The sequence below is a fragment of the Simochromis diagramma genome, unplaced genomic scaffold, assembly GCF_900408965.1.
Source record: "Simochromis diagramma unplaced genomic scaffold, fSimDia1.1 OVJJ01000413.1, whole genome shotgun sequence".
Taxonomy (NCBI): domain Eukaryota; kingdom Metazoa; phylum Chordata; class Actinopteri; order Cichliformes; family Cichlidae; genus Simochromis; species Simochromis diagramma.
In genome coordinates this window covers 2,670,670-2,686,791 of record NW_024386948.1, presented here as the reverse complement: position 1 = coordinate 2,686,791, position 16,122 = coordinate 2,670,670, and the positions used below count along the sequence as shown (strand labels likewise).

Genomic DNA, 16,122 nt, shown 5'->3' with positions numbered 1-16,122 from the left:
GAAACTGAGTTCGATGTCTCTGTGTCGATAAAATTACCGATACTGCTTTTCGGCCACTCCTGTTAGTTCTCGAAACAGACCCACACCGTGAGCCACACATTATGTAGCAGATGGTGAATTGTTTCCTCAGTGGGACAGGATTTCATGAGGTAGTCCTTTCCTTAGTAAGTGGTCCCAATTTTGGAAAATTTGTATTTATTTTCGGTATTGTGTTATTGCCAATTTCGTTTTGGCAGAAATTTTCAGTGGAAGTCAAAATGTGAAAACTGGGTGTAGGACAGGCGCTGACCCCGAATGGGTGGAGAAGAGGAATCAGATTTCCTGTCATGGAGCTGGATTGGGTGGTGGATCGTGTTGAATCCAAAGCTTTAGGACAAAAGTACTTTGCCCCTTCCTAATCTTTTCAGTCCTTTAAAATTATCCCAGCACACACATAATGCAAATCTTGCGTTTTTTGTTAAACAACTGTCTCCTGATACAACCACATTGTAAAGGTGCATCTTATCCATCTGTGCAAGACTACCGTGACCTTGTTTAGCCGCCTCCATGACAGATTGAAAGTTCAGATTAATGGCTTGTTTTCAGTCATTATTTCCTAAGCAGTACACTGTCTTTTCCTACTGGGAGCGCTTTGGCTCCATCATGGATGATGTGGGCTCGTGAGAAGAGGAATTCCATTCGTTCATGTTCGTGACCTGGTGATCTGCACTCCCTTCAGTTCCTGTAAGAAAGACACTGCCAAACCATTTAAAAGAAACACAAAAAATAAAGCGTGTTTCCACAAACTAAAAGCTTTAACTAATTACATTCAGTGAAGGAATAGCTTGGCAGTGCTTTTTAGTGAGAAATGTTCTTTCAAGTTCCTGCAGGATGTTTCACTGTTGTGAGTCGATAAAATCTGCAGCCAATGCTATAGACTCGGATTCATGTATTATGGTGTAAACAAACAAACAAAAAAAAACCAGAACAATATTAAGTGTCCCATTATGTCATGGCTGAACAGTCGTTTCATACAAACCAAAAGACCAGTTACAAAAAAAAAATTAAAAAATAATCAACATCTAACCATTTTAATGCACAGTTGTACTAACCAATGCACAACATGGGAAACAAATCTTTGTCAGGCAGGTGAGACTGATCGTTAAAAATCTGCTCTAAAACACTGTAAATCCACAAAAACATGAAGTCATTTTAGGCGTTTTAGATTTCTCATACATGGATAGTTGCACCCCTCCATAGGCTAGTTATCAGTCTATGGAACACATCATGAAAAACAAATAACTGAAAGAGTCATAACATTGCCTTTTTCCCTCTCGTGACTAAAAAGGCTACGTATGTAACGAAATGAGACAGCGAGAAACAGAGTTAGGAGTGAGAGGAAGTAAAGGCCTAGAAGCATTCACCTCTGATGTGTTTTACTCTCAGGACACACAGACCTCAGGCTGTGCTGTGCTGAGCTTACTACTACTACCACTACCAGCTTCAGTAATTTCAGCTGCTGGTGCCGACCCACTGTCCGACCTTTCCGGGGCCGATGCCTGGCCAGCCACGGTCCTTCTGAAGAGACGCATGCTCATCTGCAGGAGTTCATTGTCCACCACAGGTGTGGTGGGGTCATGCTTGGATAGACCCTGAGAAAAAAATAGTTAAGAGCTAAGAGTTAAGAGATTTAAGCACATTCATTTAAGATTAATAAACAATATGTTGATCTCAATTTAGGTCTGTAACTGGAGAGCACATACCTTTTCGTTTTTCAACAGTTGCCGGCGGATGGCGAAGTCCCTGCGAGCACACAGGGCCTTGCAGCACGGCCCCAGATTCCTCAATAAACCTGCCCTCTCCACCCGCCTGTTCAGAGCTGCCATATTCAAGGCTCCCAGGTCATGCTCAAAGAGCTTGTCAGCATCTACCAAGGTGACGACAACAGAGGTTTAATTTGATGGATCAACAGGAATTTTTAAAAAAGAAGCGTTCAGCTTTATTTCTTCTGGAAGAGGTTGTGAAACTTTGTAAAAGGAGCCTGATCCACGTCAAGGAGTCAGACAAGCGCTGCTGTTAGCCAGCATGAGTGAAACTGTCTTTGAAGTGCATGTAACTCTGTTACAGTTAGTGAATAAACTCTCATACAAAGTGAAAATGTAACCAAACTGTGAGGTGTGAATTTTAGGCCACTCGAACCTAACATTAGCTGCCACAATGTTCTTGTCCAGTTAACCAGCTTATATCAGCTGTCCAGAGACGGAGAGGGTCCCATGTCTAATCTGCTGACAATAACTGCAACAATATCTGGAACACATATGCACATTTAATCACGTTGTCATGTGTTGGATCCCCGGCTTCAGTTCGGGAGATGACGCTTGAGGAGAGGAGGAAGGGAATGGCAGTTTATTAAGTTGCCGGTGGTGTTATCCATTTCCTCTTCGTTTTGGTTTATTTGGTGACGGGAACCCCTTCTCTTAATGATAAACAGGCATGCCACTTCATATTTTCAGTCTAGAGGTACAGACATGAATTTAAACATCCCCTCCACAGTATCCAAAAGCCTACGACTTTTCTTCTCTGGCTGACCTCCAACCACATACGTATTCTGCAGAAAATAGTTTTTTTCCTTTAATGAGATTTGACTGTTGACTCAATACATCCAGTTTTTATGTCCCTAACTCACCTTTGGGATCGTCCAGCTCAGACTTGCACACTTCTTTGACTTGTTCCAGGAGTTCTGGGCCAGCAAGTCTCTTGGATATGCCTGCCCTAAGAAGCACCGCCCCTGGGGTGAAGCGGAGCAAGGCTGCCCCCGCTGCCCGCGGTTCCTGTTTCTGTTTGGGCATCAGGCTGGACCAGTCCACATCTATCACATCCAGAGGACCTGTCGGCACACGACAAAGGCAGAGGCTTCATTTGTTAAAGATCACCAGAGAAAATTCCAACTGAATACTTTGCATTTTCTCAATTGTTATTAATTGTAGAGTTGATGAACTTCAGGCCTGTCAGAATTCAAGACAATCAAATAAAAATAAAGAAATAAAGAGGGGAGAGAAACTGACGACACACTTTCATGTGTGTATGTATTATCCACAGAATGTCTTTATTGTACCTGTGATTTTCTCTTCTTCTTGCTGATCTTCTTTTTTCTGGCTGTCAGCCAGAATTTCATCCAGCTCATCATCGCTGATCGGTTCGTACTCCTCGCCAACAGATGCCATAGACTGGACATCGTCTTCCTTCCCATCATCGTCTCCTAAAACCACCACACACAGTTTTCTTAAAATCCTTGTAGGAAAAACAAGAAATGGAAAAGACAAACATTTATGCACGTTTTTATCTTCTTACCATCGATGCTGTCTGCCTTCTCCACCTCCCGTTGATCTCCAGTTAGATGGGGACTGTTGCTTGGTTTCTCGGGCTCTGGAGGACTGAAAGCTTCTCTGGGCAGCATAGGCTCGTAATCCATCCTGTCTTGTCTCATCATGTCTCCTCGCAAGTCTCCTCTGATGTCCCCTCGTACTGGAGCCCTGGGGTCCCCGTGGGGCGTGATATCCATCATCATCAACCTTTCCCTCTCTCGGTCAACACCTCGGTCACCTCGACTGTCTCTCTCCCGTTCTCTCTCCCTTTCCCGTTCATGCTGCTGGATGAGTCCTTCGGGGAGTAAGCGTTCCCTGTCCCGGATGTCCCGCTCCCTAAGGAGAGGTTCGCGACCAGGACGCATCAGCAGGGGCTCCCGCCCCCGGCTTGGCCATTCAGGCTCCCATTCTCTTGATGGTGGTTGTTGTAGTTGCTGTTGAAGAAGCAGAGGCTGCTGCTGTTGCTGCTGAGGTCGGAGGTCCTTGCGTTCTCTCTCCCTCTCTCTTTCCCTCTCCCGTTCAAACGGCTCCCTTTCCCTTTCTCGACTGTCGTAGGAGCCGGCACGGGACCTGGACCTGGCCTGCCTCTCAGAATCAGGAGAGCTGCGTCGGGAGCTGTGGCTGCGAGAATCCTGCCGGTCTAAATTAAAAAATAAATCAATAAATAAATCAACATAGGTCAAATTCAGAGTGATCCTGGTAGTACAGGATGTGTGCAATTCTGTGTCACGTTCAGGATTCAGGTGAGGCTTTTACCTGATGAGGTGCTACGGCTGGGCTCTCCTCTCCTCAGCTGATCAATCCGGGACTTCCTCTCAGAGCATGGAGGGTCATTCGCCGCCGGCCTCTCGCGGTCTCGCTCCCTCTCCCGTTCCCTCTCTCGCTCCCGCTCTCTTTCCCGGTCCCGAGAGTTGGTGCCTTGAAGTATGCCCCGGCGCGATCGTGGGCCCTGGGGATCTTCTCTGTGGGCTGACTCGTTAGAGGGTGAACGCAGGCGTCGAGACGATGTCCGACTCTGGTTGCTCCCCATGCTGCTGCTGCGCGTCTGCTCTGGTGGGGGTTTGCGGAGCAGCGGTTGGGACATCAGAGGCTGCGGAGGCAAAGTCTGCAGCAGCATTGGAGGATCCTGGGAGAGCAGAGGTGCAATGGGTGGTGGATTACCCCGGCCCATCCTGGGGCCTCCACCTCTCCTGAGAGGTTCAGCAGGAGCCCTATCAGCAGAAACCAAAGGAGCAAGTGTTTCCAGCGAGCCTCCCCGGTCTGTCACCTCCTCATCTGACCAGTCACTGAAATTGTCCATTTTGGAGAGAGGAGAGCGCTCTGCATTCCCTCCAGCGCCTCGCTGATCAGGTCTCATTGAGGGCGGCGGTGTCCGAGGACCCCTCTTCCTCTTACTGTGTGGCAGGTAGGTTGAAGTTTCCTCCTCGGATGCTTCAGACTCCGCCCCTCGCGATCGCTTCCTCTTTCGCTCTAGAGCTTTCTTCTTTGCCCCTTTCCTGGGAGAATGTAAGGGTGGAGGCACGTCTGCAGAAGCCCCAGATGGGGGCTCGGGGTTGAATCTGTCCCCTGCAGCAGCCAGGGCGCTGCCAGCGACAGTCTCTTCGTCTTTGCGACCCTTCTTCAAGCCCTTCCTCTGTGACTTTGTCTTCTTTTTCCCCTCCTCATGCAACTGGGAACCACTGGTCTCTCTGTCTTCAGTGGCAGCGGCAAGGGGTAGATGCGGAGGTGGTGTAGGATCTCTGCCTCTGGTACGCAAGTCAGAAGGCGCGTCTGAGAGGTGCTCTCCACGCCTGTCTGCCCCTCTGCTTCGTTCCCCACGAGGCTCCAGGTCCTCATGGCGACCGCGTGCTTCCCTTTTGTCCCCGACTACCCTGCGCTCCTCATCCTTCCAGTGAGTGGGCTTGTCATCGGATGCGGCAGTTCTCGGCGGCGATCGTAACAGCGGCTCCTGGGGCCGTACCACCTGGCTCAGCAGACGATGCTTGTCCCCATCTGTGTGTCACATAAACACGTTCAGCACTTTTAAAGCATTGGAGTCAAGTACAGAAGTTTTTCCTTGGAGGTATCGGCTGAAAATGCAGTGAAAGGAAAATCTAACCTAAAGGAGAACTTTGACATGAAAGCTCTTTCATTTTCTTTTCACTTGACAGCCAATGACTCCAAAGCACCAGCACATTTTACAAAGAGAAATGAAACTTCAAAGTGTTTACACAGAGCACACACGTTTACAGAAGGATGTGTATAAAAGTGCAACCCCCCATTAAAATATAAGTGTGTCCTTTCAAAAAGAATTTCCCTACTGTCAGATGGAGGCAGACACACTGGGCTGGGGAGGAGGGGCTGAGGGTGGAGCTTGGCCTGCCCTCGGCCAATCGGGCGCTCACTTTTATCTTCGGCACTATTGTAGTCGTCGCTGTCTGCTGGACTGAGGTCCAGTGTCGTTCGCTTAGGAGAGGATCGGGGACTCTGGCTGCTATCCATCCTGGGCCTCTTACGACTAGAAGGAGAGGACATTATAATAAGCGCAGATCAGTATTTGGAGATTAGCACGATAATGGCTAAATAAAACTAAATCTGAACATTCAGGAAACTTTACTTTGTAAATAATTGCTGGATTATGTGCGGATGACTATTTCATGTGGAAAGTCGCACAAATACACGGATTAAAAACTGACACATGCCTCAACTTGCGATCGTCCCGGCTGTCTCGAACCGGCCGTTCATCCCTGGCGTCGTCTCTCCTCTCCCGCCTCTCCTCCCTTCCCCTCTCTCGGGCCTCCCATTCCCGCAGTCTCTCCCGCTCGCGCTGTTCTCTCTCCCGTTCTCTCTCTTTCCTCTCCCTCTCTCTCTCCCGCTCCTCGCGCTCCCTTTCCCTCTCTCGCTCTCGCTCCCTCTCCCTTTCTCGCTCTCGTTCTCTCTCCCTGGCTCGCTCCCGCTCCCTCTCCGCCTCCCTCTCCTTCTCCCGCTCCTTTTCCCTCTCTCTCTCCCGCTCTCTCTCCTTCTCTTTCTCTCTCTCCCGCTCCCTCTCTCGCTCCCTCTCCCGTTCGCGAGTCCTGTCGTCTCTCCTGTCTTCAGCTCTCTCAGTCCTGCGCTCGTCCCTCCTCTCGTCCCTCTCAGACTCCTCCAGCCTCCCCTGGTGTCTGCTTGGAGAAGCTGCCCTTTGGTCTGTTAAACAGAGAAACCAGCCATGAATAACTACACACTCACTTTAACGAAGGAAATCATGTGCGGGCTTCTAATCTTCACCTCTTTCGCGGTTGTCTCTGCGATCCCGCTCTCCATGTCCTCCTCTCCTGTCATACGAGGGGTCTCTGGTCTGCTCCCCTCTTCTCTCACACTCGTAGCGATCTCGGTCTGACACCCTGTCAGAGCTTCTTTCATTGGCACTGCGATCTGTGCTCCTCTCCACACTCCGTTCACGAACGGCACTGCTCCGCGATTCCCAGTTGTCGTGGCTGCTTTCCAGTTGGGAACCCCGAGAGTTTCTGTTGGAGCCTAACAGAAGGAATGATGAGAAAATGGGTTGACATATATTTCAAGACAGTCACCCAAAAAGACTAAAAGGGAAAACAATTGCCATCAAATTTGGGATACAGTGAAGATTTTAGCTAGCATTTCTGCTTTTCCTTTGCGTAAAAAAGATTTCTGCAGATCCTTTCAATCTTTTATTGATCATGGGACGCAGAAATCTCCAGTCATCTTTTCACTCTCAATTATTTTGTTAATTTCCCTCATTAGATATGAGATGTTCCAGCAGCTTATTATCAAAATGTCTCGTCTTTTGTTGCCGCACACACACTCTCAAAACTCACAGCAGTATTTCAAATTCATACTTTAAAAAGACTGAAAATAATCACTTTGCTTTTATTTACTTGCCTTTCTCAGGTATGTCATTAGCGCGTCCTCTACCTCGGCCATTCCTATCAGCTCTGTCCGTCCTGCTCTCAGTCCTTGCTTCTCCTCTGCCTCCATCGTCACGTCCATGCCCTCTCCCGTAGCTCCTGTCATCCTGAGTCAGGTCCTCCTTCCTGTGTGCATCAATCCTCTCCCTCTCTCTGTCTCTTTCCTTTTCTCGCTCCCTCTCCTTTTCCCGGTCCTTCTCTCGCTCCCGTTCGCGGTCTCGACTGGAGCAGGTCTCCACCCTGCTCTCTCTCAAGTCCTTCACATCCCTGCTATCACGAGAATCTCGAGTTGGTTCCCTTCCTCGGTCACGAGCGTCCCGTCGGTCACGAGCATCTCGGGCGTCCCGGTCGTCACGGGCATCCCGGGAGATCTGTTCAGAGTCATAGTCCCGGTCGTCACGGATGCTGTCCTTCTCTCGTTTGCTGTGACTATCTGTGTGGAGAAAAGACAAATAGCTTAATAGCAGATAAATGTACATTTTTTTTAATTGACAGCCTATATTTTAAAGCAAGGCTCCAGCCAACAGACTGAGAAAAAGAAATCCAGTAATGGAAGATGACGATACCATCTCTGCGCTCATGTCTGCGGTCCTGGATGGGAGGACTCCTCTCTCTGTCGCCACGACTCCTCTCGCGGCCCCTGGAGTGGCGCCGGCTGGGGCTCAACCTGTCAGACCGCCGATGGGGTGACGAGGTGTCATGAGAAGCAGGAGGCGAACGAGAGCGCCGGGAGCTCTGAGGTGAGGAGGCGGAGGCCTGAGCGGTGGCGCTTCTGTGGTAGATGGGGGAAGAAGAACGACGGCGTCGAGGAGAGGGAGAGTGCCGCTGGGCAGAGGAACCGGAGTGGGACGAAGGCGAGCGGTGACGGGGAGGAGTGGGGCTGCGTTGGTGGCGTGGAGGAGAAGGAGACCTGCAGTGACAAAAGGTTATTTCCTCTTGGCTGTCATGATCAAATATTTACCCAACTGTGAAGAAAGAAGTACAGGTGAGTGATCCTGCAATGTCTACAGCCCTGGAAAAAAAGGTTTCTGTGTGCTCACCTGTGAGGAGGGGATGCCAAGATAGAAGCCTTATGGGAGGAAGCTTTAGGAGAGGTAGATTTCTTCCTGGCTGAGGGCGACGCACCCCTGGAGGGAGATGACACGCTACCAGAACGCTCCTCTGATGTCACAGACCTCTTGGCCTTGTGGGAACTGTCAGATCTGTCCCTTCAAACAAAAAGGTGACATTATAAAGAGCGAGCACTGGAAGTTGAAAAGGATAACTCAGGATAACTGTGAATATGACTCAACGAATTAAAAACATATACACGCTGCAGGATGCACTAAATCCCCACTTTACCTGCGTTTTTCCTTCTTCTCTTTGTGTTTTTCTGCATCTCGTCCACGATCTTTACCCTCCTTCTGCTTCTCGTCAGACTTCTCCTTATTTTTGTGCTTGCCTTTGTGTTTTTTCCCGACCACGGGCAGGTCCAGAGGGACCGGTGGAGGGGGACTGGGGGTACGGGGCCCTTTCTTCTTGCTGTGGCTTCCTTTCGAAGACCTGGTTAAAGAATGATGGAAGATATTTATCAGAACCTCATCAAATCTGTAGGTCTCATATTTTGTTTTTCTTCCCTACCTGGTAGTTTCTAAAACAGGTGAGGATATTGATGCCTTCTTTTCTTTCTTCCCCGAGCCCAGCCCTTTGTTTCCCCGTTTATGTTTTGGCGAGCCACTGGACTTTCTGGATGAGGGTGAATCTTTGGAGCTTAACTGCTCAGGGGAAGCCTGAAGGACAAATGTGACAGATCGAGCTAAAATTCAGATGACAACCACCCTTGCAGACAGCTACTTCAACGGAGGAAGTGAGCTGTGCTAATACTTTTGAAATCCAGAGGTCACGTATTGAAATAATCAAAGCATCTCATCGCTTACCTTTGGCAAGGCTGTGGTTCTGGCTTTCGTCGGAGTTTCGTCTTTCTTGATGACAATTTCTTCTCTCTTCTCCAAGTTTTCCTGCTCTAACTTCATTAGTTCACGCTGAATCTTTTGACGCTTCATCTCTAGGGATAGCTCATAGTCGTAATCACCGATATCAGAGTCTGAAAATTAATGGAAAAAACCCAAAACAAAACAGTAAAATTGTAATGGAGAAGAGCGTTTCAATCCACAACATCAAAATGGTATTTACAAATAAATGTGTCAATTTCCCTTTAAACGTCATCAAAACAAAACACCGAACCTTCACGATTGGTTTCCCACTCTGTGGGTTCTTCTTCACTGCCTGGGGTACGCTCCTTTGTTATCTTTATATCCTCCTTCTCTCTGTGTCGGCCTCTGGAGGACTCTCTCTGCTACAGTAGCACACACAAACAAACCGTTTTGCACAATGTACTAAAATTTCCAAAGTGATTTCAAATCTAAACTAGATTCTTCATTCAGAAATGCGTTATTATCAAAGACCAAAAGAGCAGAGGACTCACTCTTACTGTGGGGGACGAGGGCTCATCTAGGTCTCGTTTCAGGTTTTCTGCTTCAACATCCTGTCTTTTATTTTTCATCCTCTCCCGCAGATCACCTGTGGGCCTCTCGGTTGACCTGTTTCATTAACGCAGAGATTAGAAAAACACATGCACAAAGGTCGATTTGATTTTAAAAGCAACACTCAATACAAATTCAATAACCGCAGCCATCTTACCGGCTAAAGCTAAATCCTTTGCCTCGTGGCTGAGTTCCATGTGTGTAGCGACAAGTGTTGCCGTAACTGCAATTCCCAGTCTTCAGCCAATTTCTACAGTGACTCTAAAAAAAAAAGAAAAACAACAACAAAAAAACAAAATACAGATGAGCCAGGCCAAAGAAGAAACAGAGCACTGTGCCATATTCATTCAAAGACACAGAGACTTGGAGATTTCCCCCTGGAGGGGGAAAACCCTCTCTGACCTCTGGGTTATACATACATCAGCAGCATTACTCCCAGTGCTGGGTCCAAGCCTTTCAAACACACTTGGCCTGCGGGACGGAGCAGCGGGGTTGGTGCTGCTGCTGGTTGTGGTGCTGCTGCTGCTGCTGCTGTCAGATATGGTTTTTGAATTTTCCACTGTTACCTTCCGCCTGATCTTGGACATTCTGCAGGACTGCAAATGTGACAAACAACGCTCAGTGAACTCTCTTTAATCATCTGCATGTTTACAACTTGGCACTTTAGGAAAAAAAAATGACTTAAAAAGAAAACAAAACAAAAAAACAAAGCAAGTCTGGCAGGAAACTTTCTTTGCAGTGCGATTCCCTCAAACTCCCTGAATTAATTCATTCCCTACAACCGATCTTAAACTGCAACCGAAAACCCATTTCTCACTGTTACTGTTGCAACCGTTTGATAATCACATGGCCTTCCCGGATGCTTTAGTACTCCTGTGCATAATGGAGCATCCAAAACATAAACACATGCAAATATCTGCCGTCAGTGCAGCTGCTCTGCGCTAACTTATAGCAAGCAACAACGCATGCTACCTTTAAGTAAGCTGAAGTTCCCCGTTAACTACAAGAACTGAGTTCTGTTTGCCATCTTTAACTAACCAGGATGCTTCTGAAATTCAAAAAGCGTCGTAGATTAACAGTAATTATTCTGCATATCTCATACTAGAATAAAACAAGCGAATGCAGGCTAATGCTAAAGTTAACTGTGTCATGTTTTATCTCAGCGCGGGGCCTATCTTAGCCTGCTCCAGTAGCCTGCATGCTAATCTGTAAATGAAAACACGGTCTCACCCAAGATATTTTTTCGGTGTCACACCTACTTTAATCAGGCTGACGGATTTAGCACTTGTAAAAAAAATTACAAGGCTTATTCTTTAAAAGCAAAGGCAGAAACTGCCCTGGGTGCCTTCATATTGGCGGAGAGTGCGCGTCATAGGTCCTTCTTCTTTTGTGGTTTGTGAATGAGGAACTCGACCTCCGCGGCGATGCATTTACCGCCACCGCCTGTTCATGTGTACAGCTTTTAATTATATTTTTCCCCAGTTCATCTCCGGTGGCTTACACACACACACAAGATATAAATCTTGAAAGATGGCCCATTGAGACCTAGCTAGCTAAGGTTAGAACTCGGCTGCCGGGAAAACTTGTTTTGTAAATGTAGCAGAAAAAACATTATATTTCAATACTGGCTTATTGATGCCGAAGCTTTTCAACACAGTCATCTCTGGTGACATCTGGTGGCCAAAAATATGAAGAACAGCTTGAATTTACAAATTAAAGTGTACTGCTTCATTATGACTGTCTGATATTGGTCCACCTCGTGTTGCTTTGAACATGTATTTTTTGGGGTGAAAAAATGATGTCTATTTTTTTAATAAATAAATTTGATCAATAAACTTTCCACATTTAAGCATGTGCCATGGTGTGGTCTTTCTTTGCTTGTAACTTCTTGCTGTTTGTAAATACAATAGATGAAAAATAAATATAATATACATATAATAATGTATAACATATTAAGGAGTATGCTTCTGCTGTGAGGTCCTGCCTCCATGTACTTATGCAATTTATCACTGGACAGCTGGCCAGGTAGGTTTCTAAATATTATTATTATTATTATTATATTTTTCTTATACATACTTTTGACCTGGGAGTAGAATTGATTGTGAACTGGAAAGGGAAAATGTTTATAAACTTGTAAAGTAAAAACATGATGCACTTAAGGTTGTCCTGTTTGGTTTTTATTTAGAAAGAGAATTTGTTCCACTGTGCGATGGTCGAGTCTGTTTCTTTTCTTGGAGATAATTTCTCCTGCCTTAGAGAAAATCCTCTAACATGGAACAGACTGAAGAAGAGGCTGGAGTGCACAGAAACTGCAATGGAAGTTGGTAGAGATACAGGTGCGGACATTTGGGAGGACATTAGAAAATAAACTTGAATCACAAGAGACCTTTCCAGACATTTAATTCAGTCTCAAAAGTCCCGGACAGATGCTAAATCAGTTCATTTGTTTGAGGGAAGGGCAGAGGAAGGTGCTTAGACTGCCTCGGGGTGATTTTTCTGGAACATTCGTTATCATTGACTTTGCTCCGGAGATTTAGAGTTTACACAGACACGATTACATAACCTGGCATTCAAGCTATGACCACACCACTTAAGTATGATTTGAACAGTGAGGCTTGTACAAACGTGTTTTATTATTGTAGTCATTTTGACCAAAAAAAGTTCTCACATTAAAAAAAATGTGATTAACACACTTTGTCAGAAAAAACAAAGTTCATCCTAAAACAAATTTCTCTGGAAACTATGAGGAAAATAAAACTAAAAGGACACACCCTATATTAATATACGCCCTGGTTTTATGGCTTCGAGATATCTATTTTCTTATGAAGTCTTTGGCAAGAAAATGAGCAGGTTTTACAAGTCTTTTTGTAAACTGTGAGATTTAATGATGTTGTGTACTGTTAAAAAAAAGTGGTTGAAACACTGTAAAACACTGAGCGAAGGCCATTGTGTGTGATATTTGTTTTGAATTCAATTCAGCTGCTAAAGAAAATTGCTAAAGTTTTCTATAACCAAGAGTCTTTGACTGGAATACTGAAATGAGCTCCTTTGTGGTTTAAGTATAAACTAACAGATCGTTGTAATTATTTTGTCTGAATTATTGGTCAGACATAACCTCTGCAGACTACAAGCTGTATAGTGTGAATAAATATTTCACAACACACAGTTTTACCTTTGGAGCATACAGTGATGAATGATGCCACTGAGACCTCTAAAGCTACGATATAGGAATGCATTTTCATTGCATGTGTTGCCTTTATAATATTGTATTATCACCACAGGACCTGTACATTGTATTGCAATAAAAAAGTTTTTCTGAATTTCTTAGAATGGAAGCTTTGAAACAAGACAGAGGAGATAAATTCAAATTCTGAAGTGCCTTTTAAAGAAGACAATTTGTACCAATTATACTTTACTCTCAGATCTATTATAAAGGTGCTGCTTTTGGGAGTGAGTCAAACATGAAGGTCATATCTGCATGTTTAGATTTAGGATTAATATTGGAATAATACTGGATTTTTAGCATAACCCCTGTTCCTTTGTATTCGTATTCTTATTCCAATTCATTCTATTTATCCCTTTTGTATACTCTGTATTAGGGGTGGGCGGTATAAACGGAATAGGGTAGAAACGATATAAATTTGGCCAACGGTAGAGATTTTAGAGTAAGTAAGGTTAGGGTTTTATTGTTTTTAGCGTTTTAGGCTGGGAGTTGCTCACAGTAAACCAGTGGCACCAAACTTGGCATGAGGTTTGAATTAGGGGTGGGCGGTATATACAGTAGAAACGATATAAATTTGGCCAACGGTAGAGACCGCGATAGCGCAATCATTTTGTTCGAAGACAAGGCAGGGCATGCTGTATGCTATTCTGGAGACTATCAGCAGAATACGGTGTTGTGGTGGCAATATTCACTTTCTTTGGGTGCCAGCTCATGTAGGGGTCAGTGGAAATGAAAAGGTGGATAAGTTGGCGAAAAGAGCGTTGACTAAAAATAGGACTGAGATGGAAATTACAAGCAGTGGATCTGAAGCGAAAGGTATTGTTTGGAGGCAGGTTGTTCAGGAGTGGCAGAAGCGGTGGGATTCAGGGAGTACGGGCAGGCAATTGTATCATCTTAAGAAGGAGGTGGCAGTGAGTAGGTTGTATAGGGGTAATAGGAGAGATGAGGTGGTCATTACCAGGCTTAGACTGGGACATTGTGCCTTAAATAAAACACTACAGATGATAGGAGAACATGAGACAGGGCTTTGTGGAGTGTGCCAGGAGGAGGTGGAGACAGTAGAGCATGTAATACTGCGGTGCAAGGGTTATGATGTCGAGAGGACAGTTCTGCAGAATAGGTTGAAGGAGCGGGGAATTGGGGAATTTAATCTGATGAGTGTGTTGGAGGGTAGTAGGGCACAGGTGAGGGAACTGGTGGGGTTTCTGAAGGCTATAGGTGTTTATGAAAGAGTGTAGGGTTTTTTTTTTTGTTGTTGTTGTTTTTTATACAGCTTGTAAAGTCACTGTCTGACCCATACTCCGGAACAGTAGGAGGCGGTAATGCTCCTTTACGTTTTTTGCCAAACGCCGTTAAACACAAAGAAGAAGAAGAAGAAGAAGACCGCGATAGCGCTTGTTGATGATGTCATCAAGCTGCGCCTGTTTTGGTCGAAAGCTTTTTATTTTTTTTTATTTTTTTTTTATTAGTAATATAAACATACAAACAAAATGCACCATATATTACAGATTCAGAGAATAGACATTTCTTACATATTAGCAACTTTCATACATAGTGAAAATAAAATATAAAGATGGGGTCACATAAATTAACAGATTATTAACTCACTAAATCAAAATCTTCCACAAAGGAAACAAAAAAAGCAGCCTTTTTCTTTTTAACTAAAGTCAAAGATTTAACCAACAGGTGTTGGTTTAATCTTAAAAAAGCGACATTTATGTATAAAATACTTGCACAAGATTAATAACACATTAACACCATAATTAGCTTTCTTTTCTTTCAAAAACACTCCAAACATTATCATATTTAAGGTAAATGGGGTAATTTGAATCCCACTGGAATAAAGCCAGGTATGAAAATCCAACCAAAATATTTGTATAAAATTGCACAAAAAGAATAGATGGTCCAAATCCTCCTCTTCTGTTTCACAAAATACACAATTACCCGTTTCTATTTTGAATCTATCACTAAGGAGTCTATTTGTCGGGTAAATTTTATTCAAGATTTTAAATTGGACTTCTTTCCCATTAGGAGGGATAGGGAAGGTGATATAATCAGTTCTTATTTTTTCAATTTCTTCCCTTTGGTTTTGGTCGAAAGCATTGCAGCGGCTGCAAACAACATCATCAGCCAATTATGCCGGGCGACAGTAATAGCAGAGAGACAAGCACTTTTGGAATATGGGGAAAGCCAAAAAATGCGCTTCCTCCACTTCCCTACCATTGATTCATTAGTGCTGAATTCTCTCGCAGCTGCTCTATTCCCATGTTGTTGCAGTATATTAATCACTAACCTCATATTGTGGATGGATCATCTCAGTTGTTCTCCTGACTGAAGTTTGGTCTGTTTATAGCATTCTGCCATGGAACTGCATTTGTCCCTAACCACCAGAACTCCTCACGTTAACTTTTATCGAGTTGTAAGAAGTTAGCGTTCATCCTTCAGCTTCAATGAGCTAATGTTATGCTAACGTAGCTGTTTTGCTAGTGGTTACGTAGCACATCATTAGCAGAGCTGTACGTTTTCAATTTTTCAAAAATGGTAAATGGCCTGTATTTGTATAGCGCTTTACTAGTCCCTAAGAACCCCAAAGCGCTTTACACATCCAGTCATCCACCCATTCACGCACACATTCACACAGAAATCTGTTAGAACATGGTATATCTGTTTAGGTGGAAACTAACGAGCTAACTTCCTGCTAACTTCTAACTCCGTTGAATTTAATAAGTTCTGATTTCATGGATGTCTGGATGTTACATTTAATTGTTACACCTGGTAAAGCAGCAACGCCGATCATTTTTATTAAAGATGAAAGAATTTAGACAGTTTTAACTCTCAGTGATGCTGCAGTGTTCCTTTGACTTTGGGACCTGCTGTTAACGGAGTTTAGGACCCAGATTACTCCGCGAGGCTCCTGACTACGGCAGCCGTAATGCTCCAATAATCCATCAAGTGGTGCGCCTTCATAGTTTACCAAAGTCGTACTAAAACATTTTTGACAGATTTCTGCGCGCCGTGTACCACATAAAATCGGTTCGACGTCAGTAAGCACACCCAGAATTCATACATAAAGCACACTGTCGATGTTTGAGAAAATTAAAGGATTGTAAGTGTGCCTTATAGTGTGCAAA

General features: G+C 44.8%; 1 protein-coding gene across 4 annotated transcripts; it reads right to left on the bottom strand.

Moving 5' to 3' along the window:
* Nucleotides 1-911: 911 nt before the first annotated feature.
* On the bottom strand, nt 912-11,168 carry zc3h13 (zinc finger CCCH-type containing 13). Of its 4 annotated transcripts, none has more exons than XM_040038352.1 (20): nt 10,999-11,168; nt 10,188-10,364; nt 9,926-10,029; nt 9,711-9,825; nt 9,470-9,581; nt 9,163-9,329; nt 8,867-9,015; nt 8,588-8,788; nt 8,287-8,454; nt 7,813-8,156; nt 7,221-7,679; nt 6,591-6,839; nt 6,026-6,509; nt 5,645-5,841; nt 4,101-5,336; nt 3,331-3,984; nt 3,095-3,238; nt 2,666-2,866; nt 1,743-1,906; nt 912-1,631 (listed from the first exon to the last, which is right to left on the bottom strand). In XM_040038352.1, the coding sequence occupies exons 2-20, from the start codon at nt 10,353-10,355 to the stop codon at nt 1,422-1,424; spliced, it is 5,526 nt and encodes a 1,841-aa protein (XP_039894286.1). In that variant the 5' UTR covers nt 10,356-10,364; nt 10,999-11,168; the 3' UTR covers nt 912-1,421. The 4 variants fall into 4 exon arrangements, with proteins under 4 accessions (XP_039894286.1, XP_039894288.1, XP_039894289.1 ...); XM_040038354.1 differs by having other exon boundaries at nt 8,287-8,448; XM_040038355.1 differs by having other exon boundaries at nt 9,717-9,825.
* Nucleotides 11,169-16,122: the final 4,954 nt, after the last annotated feature.

Excerpts from the sequence above, each read along its gene's own strand:
- zc3h13 (XM_040038352.1), bottom strand. The coding sequence starts at position 10,355 with ATGTCCAAGATCAGGCGGAAGGTAACAGTGGAAAATTCAAAAACCATA. Across the intron at positions 10,030-10,187 it reads CTGGGAGTAATGCTGCTGAT|AGTCACTGTAGAAATTGGCT; the intron begins GTATGTATAACC and ends TTTTTTTTTTAG. Across the intron at positions 6,510-6,590 it reads CAGAGACAACCGCGAAAGAG|ACCAAAGGGCAGCTTCTCCA; the intron begins GTGAAGATTAGA and ends TCTGTTTAACAG.